This window comes from Artemia franciscana, chromosome 8, assembly GCF_032884065.1.
Source record: "Artemia franciscana chromosome 8, ASM3288406v1, whole genome shotgun sequence".
Classification (NCBI taxonomy): domain Eukaryota; kingdom Metazoa; phylum Arthropoda; class Branchiopoda; order Anostraca; family Artemiidae; genus Artemia; species Artemia franciscana.
In genome coordinates this window covers 50,740,966-50,754,553 of record NC_088870.1, presented here as the reverse complement: position 1 = coordinate 50,754,553, position 13,588 = coordinate 50,740,966, and the positions used below count along the sequence as shown (strand labels likewise).

General features: G+C 34.0%; 1 protein-coding gene across 1 annotated transcript in view; it reads right to left on the bottom strand.

Annotated features, from left to right (window-relative positions):
• The window catches only part of LOC136030541 (uncharacterized), a 168,132-nt gene that overhangs the window by 61,975 nt on the left and 92,569 nt on the right, over window positions 1–13,588 (bottom strand). Inside the window, exons 8-10 of the mRNA XM_065709591.1 lie at window positions 8,408–8,624; window positions 7,662–7,814; window positions 5,867–6,041 (exon numbers count right to left, since the gene is read on the bottom strand). Of these exons, the coding sequence (XP_065565663.1) occupies window positions 5,867–6,041; window positions 7,662–7,814; window positions 8,408–8,624 (545 nt within the window). The remainder of the gene's footprint in view (window positions 1–5,866; window positions 6,042–7,661; window positions 7,815–8,407; window positions 8,625–13,588) is intronic.

The window sequence follows — 13,588 nt, the reverse complement described above, 5'->3', positions numbered from 1 at the left end:
AAAAAAAAAACAAGAATTCAATAAGAATAAAAATGATAAAAGGAAAGTTAGTAATGAAAAGAGATCAATAGGAAGTTCCAAGGTTTCTTTAATTAACTTCGTTGATTAAAAAGGAAGCCACAAAAAATAGAAACGATGGGCTTCTTCAAGACTCATATACGTGAGATTCAACACATTATCATAGTTGCGAAACCAATCCAAAGACAAGAAAACAAGGAACTAAACGTCCAATTCTCGGACGTGGTATCTGGCGACCATCACACCAAACACATGTTTTCATTCGAAAATTTAATTTTAAAGATTTTCAAAAGCCAATTTTAGATTGAAACATTTTTTCTTCTTTTTGAATTTTTTTTTCCATTTTCATTACTTCTCTGGCTAGTTAATTATCATGCTAATTTAATTGTGAAGCACAGTGCTAGATGACAGTTATTGTTTATTTTTTTTTTTTACCATTTTTTTGGCTCAGTCTATATCATTTCTTCTTTCCGAAGGAAAATGATAAAAAAAAGTTTATAATAGAAAGGGATCAATAAAAGATCCTAAAATTTTCCCTAATTCAAAATGGCTGTTTAAAACCGACGTCGCAAAAGATACAAAGGGCAGACCTTCGAAACAGAGACATACATGAGATTTGTCATATTTCTTGGTGAATTTTCGTATTTTTGTCAGATTAACTTTTTTGTTTATCTCATTTCATTTCTTCCTTGTGAAACAAAATGCTTGAAGTCAAGTTCGTAATACGAAGGGATCAACAAAAATCCTGAAGCTTTTACTAATTAAAATCAAACAGTTCGTGGTAATCAAACATTTCGTGGCAACGAACTGTAGTAAGGAGCGACCCAGCTCAATAGTAACCGAAACTCTAAAAAACGGAATTTTTATAACAATAGTTACATCAAAAGAATTGCATTTTAATACTGATCGTAAATATATAAGTTTCATTAAGTTTAGAATTACCAATCAAAAGTTACAAGCCTGAGTAAATTTGCCTTATTTTAGAAAATAGGGGGAAACACCCCCTAAAAGTCATAGAATCTTAACGAAAATCACACCATCAGTTTCAGCGTATCAGAGAACCCTACTGTAGAAGTTTCAAGATCCTTTCTACAAAAATGTGGAATTTTGCAGTTTTTTTGCCACAAGACAGAAGCCACCGGATCAAAATTCTGAGATAGGCATTTTATTCAACATAGTCGAAAAATCTAATAACTATGTCTTTGGGGACGACTTACTCCCCCACAGTACCCGTGGGAGGGGCTGCAAGCTACAAATTTTGACCAATGTTTACATATAGTAATGGTTATTGGGAAGTGTACAGACGCTTTCAGGGGGGATTTTTTGACTGTGGAGGAGGGGTTGAGGGGAGAGGTTGAGGGAAGGGGGTTATGCGAGGGGAACTTTCCATGGAGAAATTTGTAAAGGGGGAAGAAAATTTCCACGAAGGGGGCGCAGGATTTTTTAGCATTCTTCTCAAAGAACAATGAAAAAGTAAATATGAAAAGTTTTTCAACTGAAAGTAAGGAGCAGCATTAAAACTTAAAACAAGCAGAAATTATAGTTGCATTAACGTATGAGGGGTTCTCCTCCTCCTAATACCTCGCTCTTTATGCTAAAGTAATTTTATTAATTTCAACTATTTATTCTATGGCCTTTGTGATTCAGGGGTCATTCTTAAGGACTTAGGACAAAATTTAAGCTTTTGTAAAGAGCGAGGTATTAACAAGAGGGTGACCCTCCTCATATACGTAATAAAAACATACGAATTTAGAAGTTCGCTACGTAAGTTAATTCGTAAGTTACGTATATTTTTACTAATAAAAAACGTTCGTAAAAAATTAAAAGTTCTAGTTGCCTTTTTAAATAACCAAAAAAATGGAGGGTAACTAGGCCTACTCCCCCGCTCCTTTTTTCTCAAATAGTCCGACCAAAACTATGAAAAAGTCATTTAGCCATAAAAATAAATTAACATGCAAATTTCGTTTTAATTATTCATGTGCGGAGAGCCAAAATCAAAACATGCATTAATTCAAAAACCGTTCAGAAATTAAATACAGAAAAACAAGTTTTTTTAACTGAAAGTAAGGAGCGATATTAAAACTTAAAACGAACAGAAATTATTCCGTATATGAAAGGGGCTGTTCCCCCCCCCCCTCAACGCCCAGCTCTTTATGATAAAGTTTTTAATTGTTTAAAAAGTAGAGTTGAGGGAAAAAGTCAAACTTCAGCGTAAGAAAAAGGGTGGGAGCGGAGGCCTAGCTGCCCACCAATTTCCGGTTACTTAAAAACTAGAATTTTTAATTTTTAATGAACGTTTTTTCTTAGTAAAAAATATACATAACTTACAAATTAACTTACGTAACGAACTTCTATATCCTTATATTTTTATTATGTATATGAGGGGGTTTGCCCCCTCGTCAATACCTTACTCTTTACACTAAAGCTTTAATTTTGTCCCAATTCTTTAAGATTGACCCCTGAATCACAAAGGCTGTAGAATAAATAGTTGAAATTACTAAAAATACTTTAGCGTAAAGAGCGAGCTATTTAGGAAGAAAGGGACCCCCCATATGCTTAATAATCTCTGTTCGTTTTGAGTTTTAATGCTGGTCCTTACTTTCAGTTGAAAAAACTTTTTGACATTTATTTTTTCATTGTTTTTTTTTTAAATAATGCTAGAAAATCCTGCGCCCCTTCTCGGAATTTCTCTTCTCCCATTACAAATTCCCCCAGGGGAAGATCCTCCCACGTAGCCCCTTCCCCTCAACCCCCCCAACCAAAAATCGTCCTGAAAAGGTCTGTACATTTCCGAATAACCATTACTGTATGTAAACGCTGGTCAAAGTTTGTAACTTGCAGTCCCTCCTCTGGGGACTGTGGGGGATTAAGTGAGCCCCAAAGACATAATTATTATGTTTTTCTCAAATCTAAAATTTTGATCCTTTGACTTTGGTAAAAAATTAGCGTGGGAGGGGGCCTAGGTGCCCTCCAATTTTTTCGGTCACTTAAAAAGGGCACTAGAACTTTTAATTTCCGTTAGAATAAGCCCTCTCGCGAGATTCTAGGACCACTTGGTCGATGCAATCAAACGTAGGGAAAAAAAACAAACAAAAAAGCAAACAAATAAACACGCACCCGTAATCGGTCTTTGGGCGAAAAATACTAAGTTCCACATTTTTGTAGATAATAGCTTGAAAATTCTACAGTAAGGTTCTCTGATACGCTGAATGCGATGGTGTGGTTAAGATCGTATGACTTTTAGGGGGTGTTTCCCCCTATTTTCCAAAACAAGGCAAATTTTCTCAGGCTCATAATTTTTGATGAGTAAGACTAAATTAAAATTAAAATCAGCATAAAAACCCTATTCTTTTGATATATCTATTGGTATCAAAATTCCGTTTTTTTAGAGTTTTGTTTACTATTGAGCCGGGTCGCTCCTTACTATAGTTCATTACCACGAACTGTTTGAAAAGCCGGACTGAACGATTGTCCGTTCAATTTACTTTCATCATCTCGTCGAGTATTTCAAATAATCAATAGGGGATACAACCGTTTACTTTTGAACAAATTAGGCCAGTAGGAATATGTCAAAATTAAGTAAGAAAAGTGATGAAGACGTATATGGTTGTGTAAATTTCCAGTAAACCAATTTAAAGGATCAGATTTTATTATTAATGTCTCATTCTTAGGTTTTCTTTCAATGAAAATGCCAAAAAAGAGTATTTTTCAAACAAATATAAAAAAAAAGTTTTTTTCACAGTCAAGGGCCCACAGAACTGATAAGACTTATTAACTTGTACTTAATCTATACCTGTCTACCTTAGTTCTGCTTTAGGACGGATCATAGACTATCTATCAATAAGTAAAATGAATCATTTTACACAATCCTGAAAAAATTATGCCAGGATTGCTTCTTACATAGGACATCTGTCTCGGCTTTATTCTAATTAAATAAAAAAAAATAATTTTTTTAGCTGAAAGTAAGGAGCGACATTAAAACTTAAAACGAACAGAAATTACTCCGTATATGAAATGAGTTGTCCCCTCCGCAATCCCTCGCTCTTTACGCTAAAGCTTTTAATTTTTTTTAAAAAGTAGAATTGTGGCAAAGAGTCAAACTTTAGCGTAAAGAGCGAGGGATTGCGGAGGGGACAACTCATTTCATATACGGAGTAATTTCTGTTCGTTTTAAGTTTTAATGTCGCTCCTTACTTTCAGCTAAAAAAATTATTTTTTTTTTATTTAATTTCTGAACGTTTTTGAATTAATGCATGTTTGGTTTTGGCTCTCCGCACATAAATTATTAAAATGAAATTTGTATAATAATTCTTTTTTCTTTGCTAAATGGCTTTCTCTTAGTTTTGATCAGACGATTTTGAGAAATAAGGGGTGGAGAAGGAGGCCTAGTTGCCCTCCAATTTTTCGGTTACTTAAAAAGGCAACTAGAACTTTTAATATTTAACGAACGTTTTTATTAGTAAAAAATATACGTAACTTAACAATTAACTTACGTAACAAACTTTCATAACCTTATATTTTTAATATGTATACGAGGGGGTTTGTACCCTCGTTAATACCTCGCTCTTTACACTAAATCGTAAGTTTTGTCCCAATTCTTTAAGAATGACCCCTGAATCAGAAAGGCCGTAGAATAAATAGTTTAAATTACTAAAAATACTTTAGCATAAAGAGCAAGGTATTTATCTCCTCCTAAATACCTCACTCTTTATGCTAAAGTATTTTTAGAACCCCTCATATGCGGAATAATCTCTGTTCGTTTTAAGTTTCAATGCTACTTCTTCCTTTCATTTGAAAAAACGTTTTCATGTTTATTTTTCATTGTTTTCTTATAGTAATGCTTGAGAATCCTGCGCCCTTTTCATTGAATTTTTCTTTCCCCATGACAGATTCCTCCAAGGAAAGATCCTCCAACATAGCCCCCTCTCCTCAGCCCCACCCCCAAGCAAAATAAAATCCCCCTGAAAACGTCTGTACACTTCCCAATAACCATTACTATATGTAAACACTGGTCAAAGTTTGTAACTTGCAGCCCCTCCCCCAGGGATTGTGGGGGAGTAAGTCATCCCCAAAGACATAGTTTTTATGGTTTTCGACTATGTTGAACAAAATGGCTATCTCAAAATTTTGATCCGTTGACTCTGGGAAAAAAATGAGCGTGGGAGGGGGCCTAGATGCCCTCCAATTTTTTTGGTCACTTAAAAAGGGCACTAGAACTTTTCATTTCCGTTAGAATGAGCCCTCTTGCAACATTCTAGGACCACTTGGTCGATACGATGACCCCTGGGGAAAAGAAAAAAAAAAACAAAAAAAAAAAAAACAAATAAACACGCACCCGTGATTTGTCTTTTGGCAAAAAATAGAAAATTCCACATTTTTGTAGATAAGAGCTTGAAACTTCTATAGTAGGGTTCTCTGATACGCTGAATCTGATGGTGTCATTTTCGTTAAGATCCTACGACTTTTAGGGGGTGTTTCCCCCTATTTTCCTAAATAAGGCAAATTTTCTCAGGCTCGTAACTTTTGATGGGTAACACTAAACTTGTAACTTATATATTTAAAATCAGCATTAAAATGCGATTCTTTTGATGTAGCTATTGATATCAAAATTCAATTTTTTAGAGTTTTGGTTACTATTGAGCCGGGTCGCTCCTTACTACAGTTCGTTACCACGAACTGTTTGATTGGTCATGGCTCTCAATTTTTTATTCACTTCCGCCGAGTTTATTTTAATTCAAAGAAAGTCAAATTCAAAGGGAGGGGGAGTAAAAAACCTAGGAGAAAATTGGCCCTCTTTCCTCGTTCAATTTGCAACCCTAGCGTTCTTGATTAATTCAACGAGTATTACCTTCAGAACTTTCAAACATTTGACTTGTCATTACTGCGTTAATAAATTCGTCCTCTTTTTGCGCATGCGTCCGTGCAATACCTTCAAGGACTTGATCCAGAGCACCGGCCCTATATAAGTCGAACGGAGCATAGAAACTGTTTTGCAGCTCCATGTCTGCCAGCTTCTTTCCGTCCTGGAAAATTTGAAAAAATTAGAAATCTAGAACGAACGATAAATGTAAGCATCTAAAAAAAGAGATTACTTCTGAGATCGTGTGACCTAGAAAAAAATCGTGTTCTTTTTTTGAATTAAAATTCCCTGTATAAGATTTTAAAAAGGCGGGGTAATAGTCTCTCCATGAATAATGTTAAATAATGGATAATGTTAAACCTTAGAAAAATAAATCATAGATTAAAGACAATGGAAATAAAGCACAGCTTCTACCATTGAAGCATGGAAAACAATCTCGCTTTTTCTTGTTGTAATTATTATGTTTTCATTATCAACATTATAAGTTCATGTAAGGATATGCGAATACGTTTCTGATTTGACCTTCAATATAATGAAAGAAAATGAAATGTAAGAAAATCAAATTGCTTGGTAATTAACCTTCTCAAATGACGCATCTGTGTAAGAAATGCATACTGAATAATTTCAACAATTTAAATCAAAATCTGCTTTTAAACAAGAAAGCAACCGATAGCCAAAGCTGCTCAAATAAGGTTCGTGCGTAGGAACTTTTTACGGACTTGGGGCAATAAAGAAAATTATTTGCTAATTTGATAAGAACTATCAAGAGATTCAATGAAATTTGGTACTTGGGGATGAGCCTACAGTCAAAGCTCTTCCACCTGTGTACGTCCTTGATCCAGATAGATACCAGTACTAATAGTAGATTACCAGGGGTACTTATTAGGAGGGGAGGAGGTGGCAGTTAACCGTCATGTTATTGAAAACACCTTTTTTAGCATTTTCATTGGAAAAAATCCCCATCTAAATTTAAAAAATGCTCTTTTTATGAATCTTCATGTTTTTTTAAATGAAAAAAATCCATAAAATAAACTTAGTTTTTTTAATGATATAAGGATCCACGAATTTGGTTTTTACATGTAAAACATCCATAAAATATGTCACCAATTAAAACTGTTGAGGTGGGTGTGGGTCCATTTGAAGTTACTTCTCATAGAGAGTGACCTACACTTTTATCAGCCTAAAGCCTCCAAGTTTAGAATCCAGCTTGAAATATTCAGATTGAAATATCTTTGCTATGTTTGGCCGCTATCAGAGTAAGCATGCCCGGTCCACGGCTCTCAAGTACAAAATACAGAAAATTTGAGTAGTGGAATTGAAACTGTATATGAACGTGCCGCAGAGATGATACTCGGTACATATGATAAAATGGCACAATGGTACAATGATACTATGTGTTCATTGTGTCTACTTTCGTGTAGCTAAAATTTGTCTCTCTCCGTGAGCGCAGGAACAAACAAATCGTCAAGTTTGGACAGTCACTGTTCATAAGTCAGAAGCATCACTTGTTTCTGCTACCTCCTTGTACAAAGTGTCTGCTTACCCGAGGCAAAAACAAAATCGAGCCGTTGAGATGGTGCACCAGTCGTTTTATGAACTCATTCGCTCATTTTTGGTTAGTGCATTTATTTCTTCATTATTTATTGACCTGATATTGTGAAAAATAGCATAATTTAGCTGCGGCCTAGGTCAAAATTATGTAGCTTGTTTCTATTACATTCATCCTGAATCTTAAAATAGTACAAACAGAAACGATCTAAGTCTCAAAATGAAATTTAATTACCTTATACATTCCTAGCTTCTTTGGCATAAGTGACATAACAAATCGAAGAGCTGCACTGGCAACACTGTTGGCTATACCAGCATTTATGTTAATATCATAACCGGTGAAGTAGCCGGATGGCTCTGGATCTAATCCATATTTATCCATGATTCCCTAGAAAACAGGCTAAATCATTTTGCGTACAGCTAAATAATATGAAATTGTATGAAAATAAAGTAATTCAGAGATCAAAATTTTGTAACTGACTCAAGTAAGCTGTGAATTACTTCAGATATTATTCCAGCCATGAAATGGAGATCAACACTTCCTATTACGGATATGAGGTCTAGTGCCTTCTACTTCATTTTATTAATATTATTAAGTAAAATCCACCGGGGATCCATTCGGGGGCAGGGTTAGTTTGCCCCCCCCCCCCCCCTTTATCTTTAAAAAATACTTTTCTTCTGAAAACAAAAGGTATTATCATTTGAGAAATATCGTTTTTAGCATTTTCAATAAGAAACGAAACCGGAAAAGATGAAAATTATCTACCACATAATTTTGAAAAATACCCCCCTCCTCGATTGTCGTGGATTGGCAATCTTAAAGGTGGATTGAAAAAGCCAAGTTACACCTAAAATAAAAAATTGATCCGAATTTCATGAGACTAAGAAAAAAATTCTTACTTAAAATGAGCGTCATTAAGGTGTTTTCTACCCGGTAACAAAGTACAAAACAAAAATTTGTAATTTATAATTGATAATTACCTGTCCCACCACAATTGGTAAAAATTCTGTGTAAGTTATGTGCTGCAATTCAGCCCCAATGATCCGTCTAACCTCCTGAAAAATAGTTTCATCACCCCAATGAGGGTTTAGTTTTCCAAGTTCAACGGCTAGGCGATTATGCTCACGGACAAAAATTGTATGAAGTGCTGCCATCTCAATATGCTCATTGACTCTTACGTCTCCCGCTTTGAAGCATCTAGAAAAAAATGTGAATTGTACCCTTGCACAGTTAGCGGGATGTTAATTGTTACGAAACCAGGGGCAGGTCCAGAGGACGAATTTCATGGCATGCGTCCCCCTTCAGTAGGTCAAGAGTCCCACTAATTCAAGGGAAAAAAATTACACCTCTGCACCGACAAGTTTCGTCGGTGCCCTCCCCCAAGCATTAATTTTGTATACATGTTGCTGCTCGAGTGACTGGTGTTGTTATCCTACAGCACAATAAATAATAAGAAAGCTATAAAAGTGATAATTATGGAGTTTATTCACGAATTTAAATTGTGCCATACAAAGATACGGACTTAGGCTCTCTTCCAATCTTGCAAGGTGATGTTTGTAAATACTGTTATTTATGATTTGAGCTAAAATAAAATAAGTTGCAGAAGTAACATCATGGGCGTGGTTAAGCTATCTGGCAGAGGGCAGAAATGCCAAAGTTGCAGCTACCTGTCAGGGTAAAAAATTGAATAGACCATTATTTTCCATGTTTGTTTTTAATGTTCCCGCTGTCCCATAGGATAGGGAACGAGGCTTTTCTATGAACAGTGAATACAGCTACAGAACAATGTTCTGACGTGCTTATGCTAGCTTGTGTGCTATTTTAGCAAATAAATCATATTCTATTCTATTCTAAATAATAATAATGATAATAATAAAAGTAATTAAATAATATGCAAAAATAAACAATAAGTAATAAGTAAAAATAGTAAACAATAAATTTCAATAATAAATAATAATAAAGGGTGAATAAAAAGTATAAATAAGAAGAAAAAGATTAATTTCATGTCTTCTAGCTTTCAAACAACTAAAATATATTACACCTAAAGTATTAAATGCATAGACGTTATATATGTATATATATATATATATATATATATATATATATATATATATATATATACCTTTTAATATATATAATAATATACTAATACTATATACAGTAATAATATAATCAAAAAATATAATAATACTATAAGATATAACAAATTTATATCTTAAATATATGCCTTAATGTATACATTAAATATGCATATTAAATATAGCCTATATCTTAAATATTAAACATACATTACAACTAAAATATCAAAATAATTCACAATAAGTAGATTTTGCTAGTAAACAATATCAAACAGTTCGTGGTAACGAACTGTAGTAAGCCGGCTCAATAGTAACCAAAACTCTAAAAAATGGAATTTTGATACCAATAGCTACATCAAAAGAATCGCATTTTTATGCTGATATTAAATATATAAGTTTCATCAAGTTTATTTTTACCCATCAAAAGTTACGAGCCTGAGAAAATTTGCAATATTTTAGAAAATAGGGGGAAACACCCCCTAAAAGTCATAGAATCTTAACGAAAATCACACCATCAGATTCAGCGTATCAGAGAACCCTACTGTAAAAGTTTCAAGCTCCTATCTACAAAAATGTGGAATTTTGCATTTTTTGCCAGAAGGCAGATCACGGATGCATGTTTATTTGTTTTTTTTTTTTTGTTTTTTTTTTCCCAGGGGTGATTGTATCGACCCAGTTGTCCTAGAATGTTGCAAGAGGGCTCATTCTAAAGGAAATGAAAAGTTCTAGTGCCCTTTTAAAGTGACCAAAAAAATTGGAGGGCACCTAGGCCCCCTCCCAAGCTAATTATTTTCCCAAAGTCAACGGATCAAAATTCCGAGATAGCCATTTTATTCAGCATAGTCGAAAAACCTTAAAACTATGTCTTTGGGGACAACTTAATCCCCCACAGTCCCCGTGGGAGAGGCAACAAGTTACAAACTTTGACCAGTGCTTATATATAGTAATGGTTATTGGGGAGTGTACAGGCGTTTTCAGGAGGATTTTTTTGGTTGGGGGAGGGGTTGAGAAGAGGGGGATATGCTGGAGGAACTTTCCATCGAGAATTTATCATGGGAGAAGAAAATTTTCATGAAGGGAGAGCAGGATTTGCTAGCATTATTAAAAAAAACAATTAAAAAATAAATATGAAAAAGTTTTTTTCAGCTGGAAGTAAGGAACAGCATAAAAACTTCAAACAGAAACAGAAATTATTACCCATATGAGGGGCTTACCTCCTTATAATACCTCGCTCTTTACGCTAAAGTATTTTTAGTAATTTCAACTATTTATTCTACGGCTTTTGTGATTCAGGGGTCATTCTTAATGAATTGGGACAAAATTTAAGCTTTAGTGTAAAGAGCGAGGTACTGACGAAGGGGCGAACCCCCTCATATATGTAATAAAAACATGAGAATACAAAATTTCTTTACGTAAGCTAATTTATAAGTTACGTAAATCATTTACTAATAAAACGATTCGTAAAACATTAAAAGTTCTAGTTGCCATTTTAATTAACCAACAAATCGGAGGGCAACTAGGCTTCCTCCCCGCTCTTTTTTTCTCAAAATCATTCGATCAAAATTATGAGAAAGCCATTTAGCCAAAAAAAAAAAAAAAAAAATGTACATTTCGTTTTGATTATTCCTCTGCGGAGAGCCAAAATCAAAACATGCATTGATTCAAAAACGTTCAGAAATTAAATAAAAAAAAAAGTTTTTTTAACTGAAAGTAAGGAGTGACATTAAAACTTAAAACGAACAGAAATTACTTCGTATATGAAAGAGGCTGCTTCCTCATCAACGCCCCGCTCTTTACGCTAAAGTTTTTAACTGTTTTAAAAAGAAGAATTGAGAGAAAGAGTCAAACTTTAGCGTAAAGAGCGGGGCGTTAATGAGGAAGCAGCCTCTTTCATATACGAAGTAATTTCTGTTTGTTTTAAGCTTTAATGTCACTCCTTACTTTCAGTTAAAAAAACTTGTTTTTTTATTTAATTGCTAGTAAAACAATGATACAGAGGATAGAATTTTAAACTTTTAAATTTTATATTTCAAAACAAGTAGTATCAACTGGACAAAATCTGAGAGGTATGCCTTAGGATGCTAAGTAATAGCAATCTTCAAAAGGAAACATGTTTTGTAGGGGAGAGGGGACAATAGGTTGCAGGTTCCACACTTTAATCAACTCTAATCTATTAATATTTTCAGTCAAATATAGTATTTTTAAGGAGAAGTCTGAATATGGATTGTCCAGTAGTTTAGGTTGCTTACGATAAATGTATCTTAGGGAGTTACAAAATCTACTTATTGTGATTTATTTTGGTATTTTAGTTGTAATGTATATTTAATATCTAAGGTATAGGCTATATTTAATATGCATTATTCAACGCATATATTAAGGTATATATTTAAGATATAAATTTTTATATCTTATATTATTATTATATTTTTCGATTATATTATTACTGTATATATCAATATTATATCATTATATATATATATATATATATATATATATATATATATATATATATATATATATATATATATATATATATATATATATATATAAATAAGTTGTCTGTCTGTCTGTCTGTGGATCAGGTGACGTCATGTTTCTGTGTTGACTGACGTCATGAAAGTAGTTGTCGACTTGGATAAGGTCATCAATGCCTACCAGATTTAAGTTAAAAAAACAAAGGTTCGTCGATATGTACTTCATAGTGACGCTGAAAAATAAAGAGGAAAAAGAAAACTGAAAAAAGAAAAAAGGTATAAAACTAAAAAAAAACTAAAAAGAAAAAACACTCAAAGAGAAATTACAGACCGGGACACAAATGACGACCGAGACAGAGGGAATATAAGTGACGACCGGGAACCTCAAAGAGAAATTACAGACTGGGACACCCGGACACAATCTATATATATAAAAATAAGTTGTCTGTCTGTCTGTCTGTGGATCAGGTGACGTCATGTTTCTGTGTTGACTGACGTCATGAAATTAGTTGTCGACTTGGATAAGGTCATCAATGCCTACCAGATTTAAGTTAAAAAAACAAAGGTTCGTCGATATGTACTTCATAGTGACGCTGAAAAATAAAGAAGAAAAAGAAAACTGAAAAAAGAAAAAAGGTAAAAACTAAAAAAAAACTAAAAAGAAAAAACACTCAAAGAGAAATTACAGACCGGGACACAAATGACGACCGAGACAGAGGGAATATAAGTGACGACCGGGAACCTCAAAGAGAAATTACAGACTGGGACACCCGGACACAAATCACGACCGGGACACAAGGAATATAAATGACGACCGGGACACAGGGAAACAACTACAACGGGGACGCCGGGGGCACAGGCGGGATATATAAATGACGACCGGGACACATGGATTGTTCGAATAGAAATTACATACCGGGACACCGGGACACAAATGACGACCGGGACACCGGGACACAGGGAATATAAATGACGACCGGGACACTCAAAGAGAAATTGCAAACTGGGACACCGGGACACAAATGACGACCGGGACACAGGGAATATAAATGACGACCGGGACACAGGGACACATCATTAGAATAATGAGGTATAGATCTGAATACGGACTGTTTTTCCCATGGACAATTATATGTTGCATGTTCAAGAGTCAGTAAACCTGACAATCTATTTATATGCACAGACAATGGGACAGCGAAGAATGTTGTATATTAGCATGTTTTACGTAGTTAAAAACATATATTTATATCTATCTCTATTCACAGGTGGGACACAGGGACACAACTACAATGGCGCGTAACTAATATGGCGCGTAACGACTTACGCGCGCGGGGGGGCTTGGGGGGGCGTGAAGCGCCCCACCAACTAGGTGATGGGGTGGCGCGAAGCGCCACCCCAACAGCTAGTATATATATATATATATATATATATATATATATATATATATATATATATATATATATATATATATATATATATATATATATATAGTATATATATATATATATATATATATATATATATATATATATATATATATATATATATATAGTATATATATATATATAGTATATATATATATATATATATATATATATATATATATATA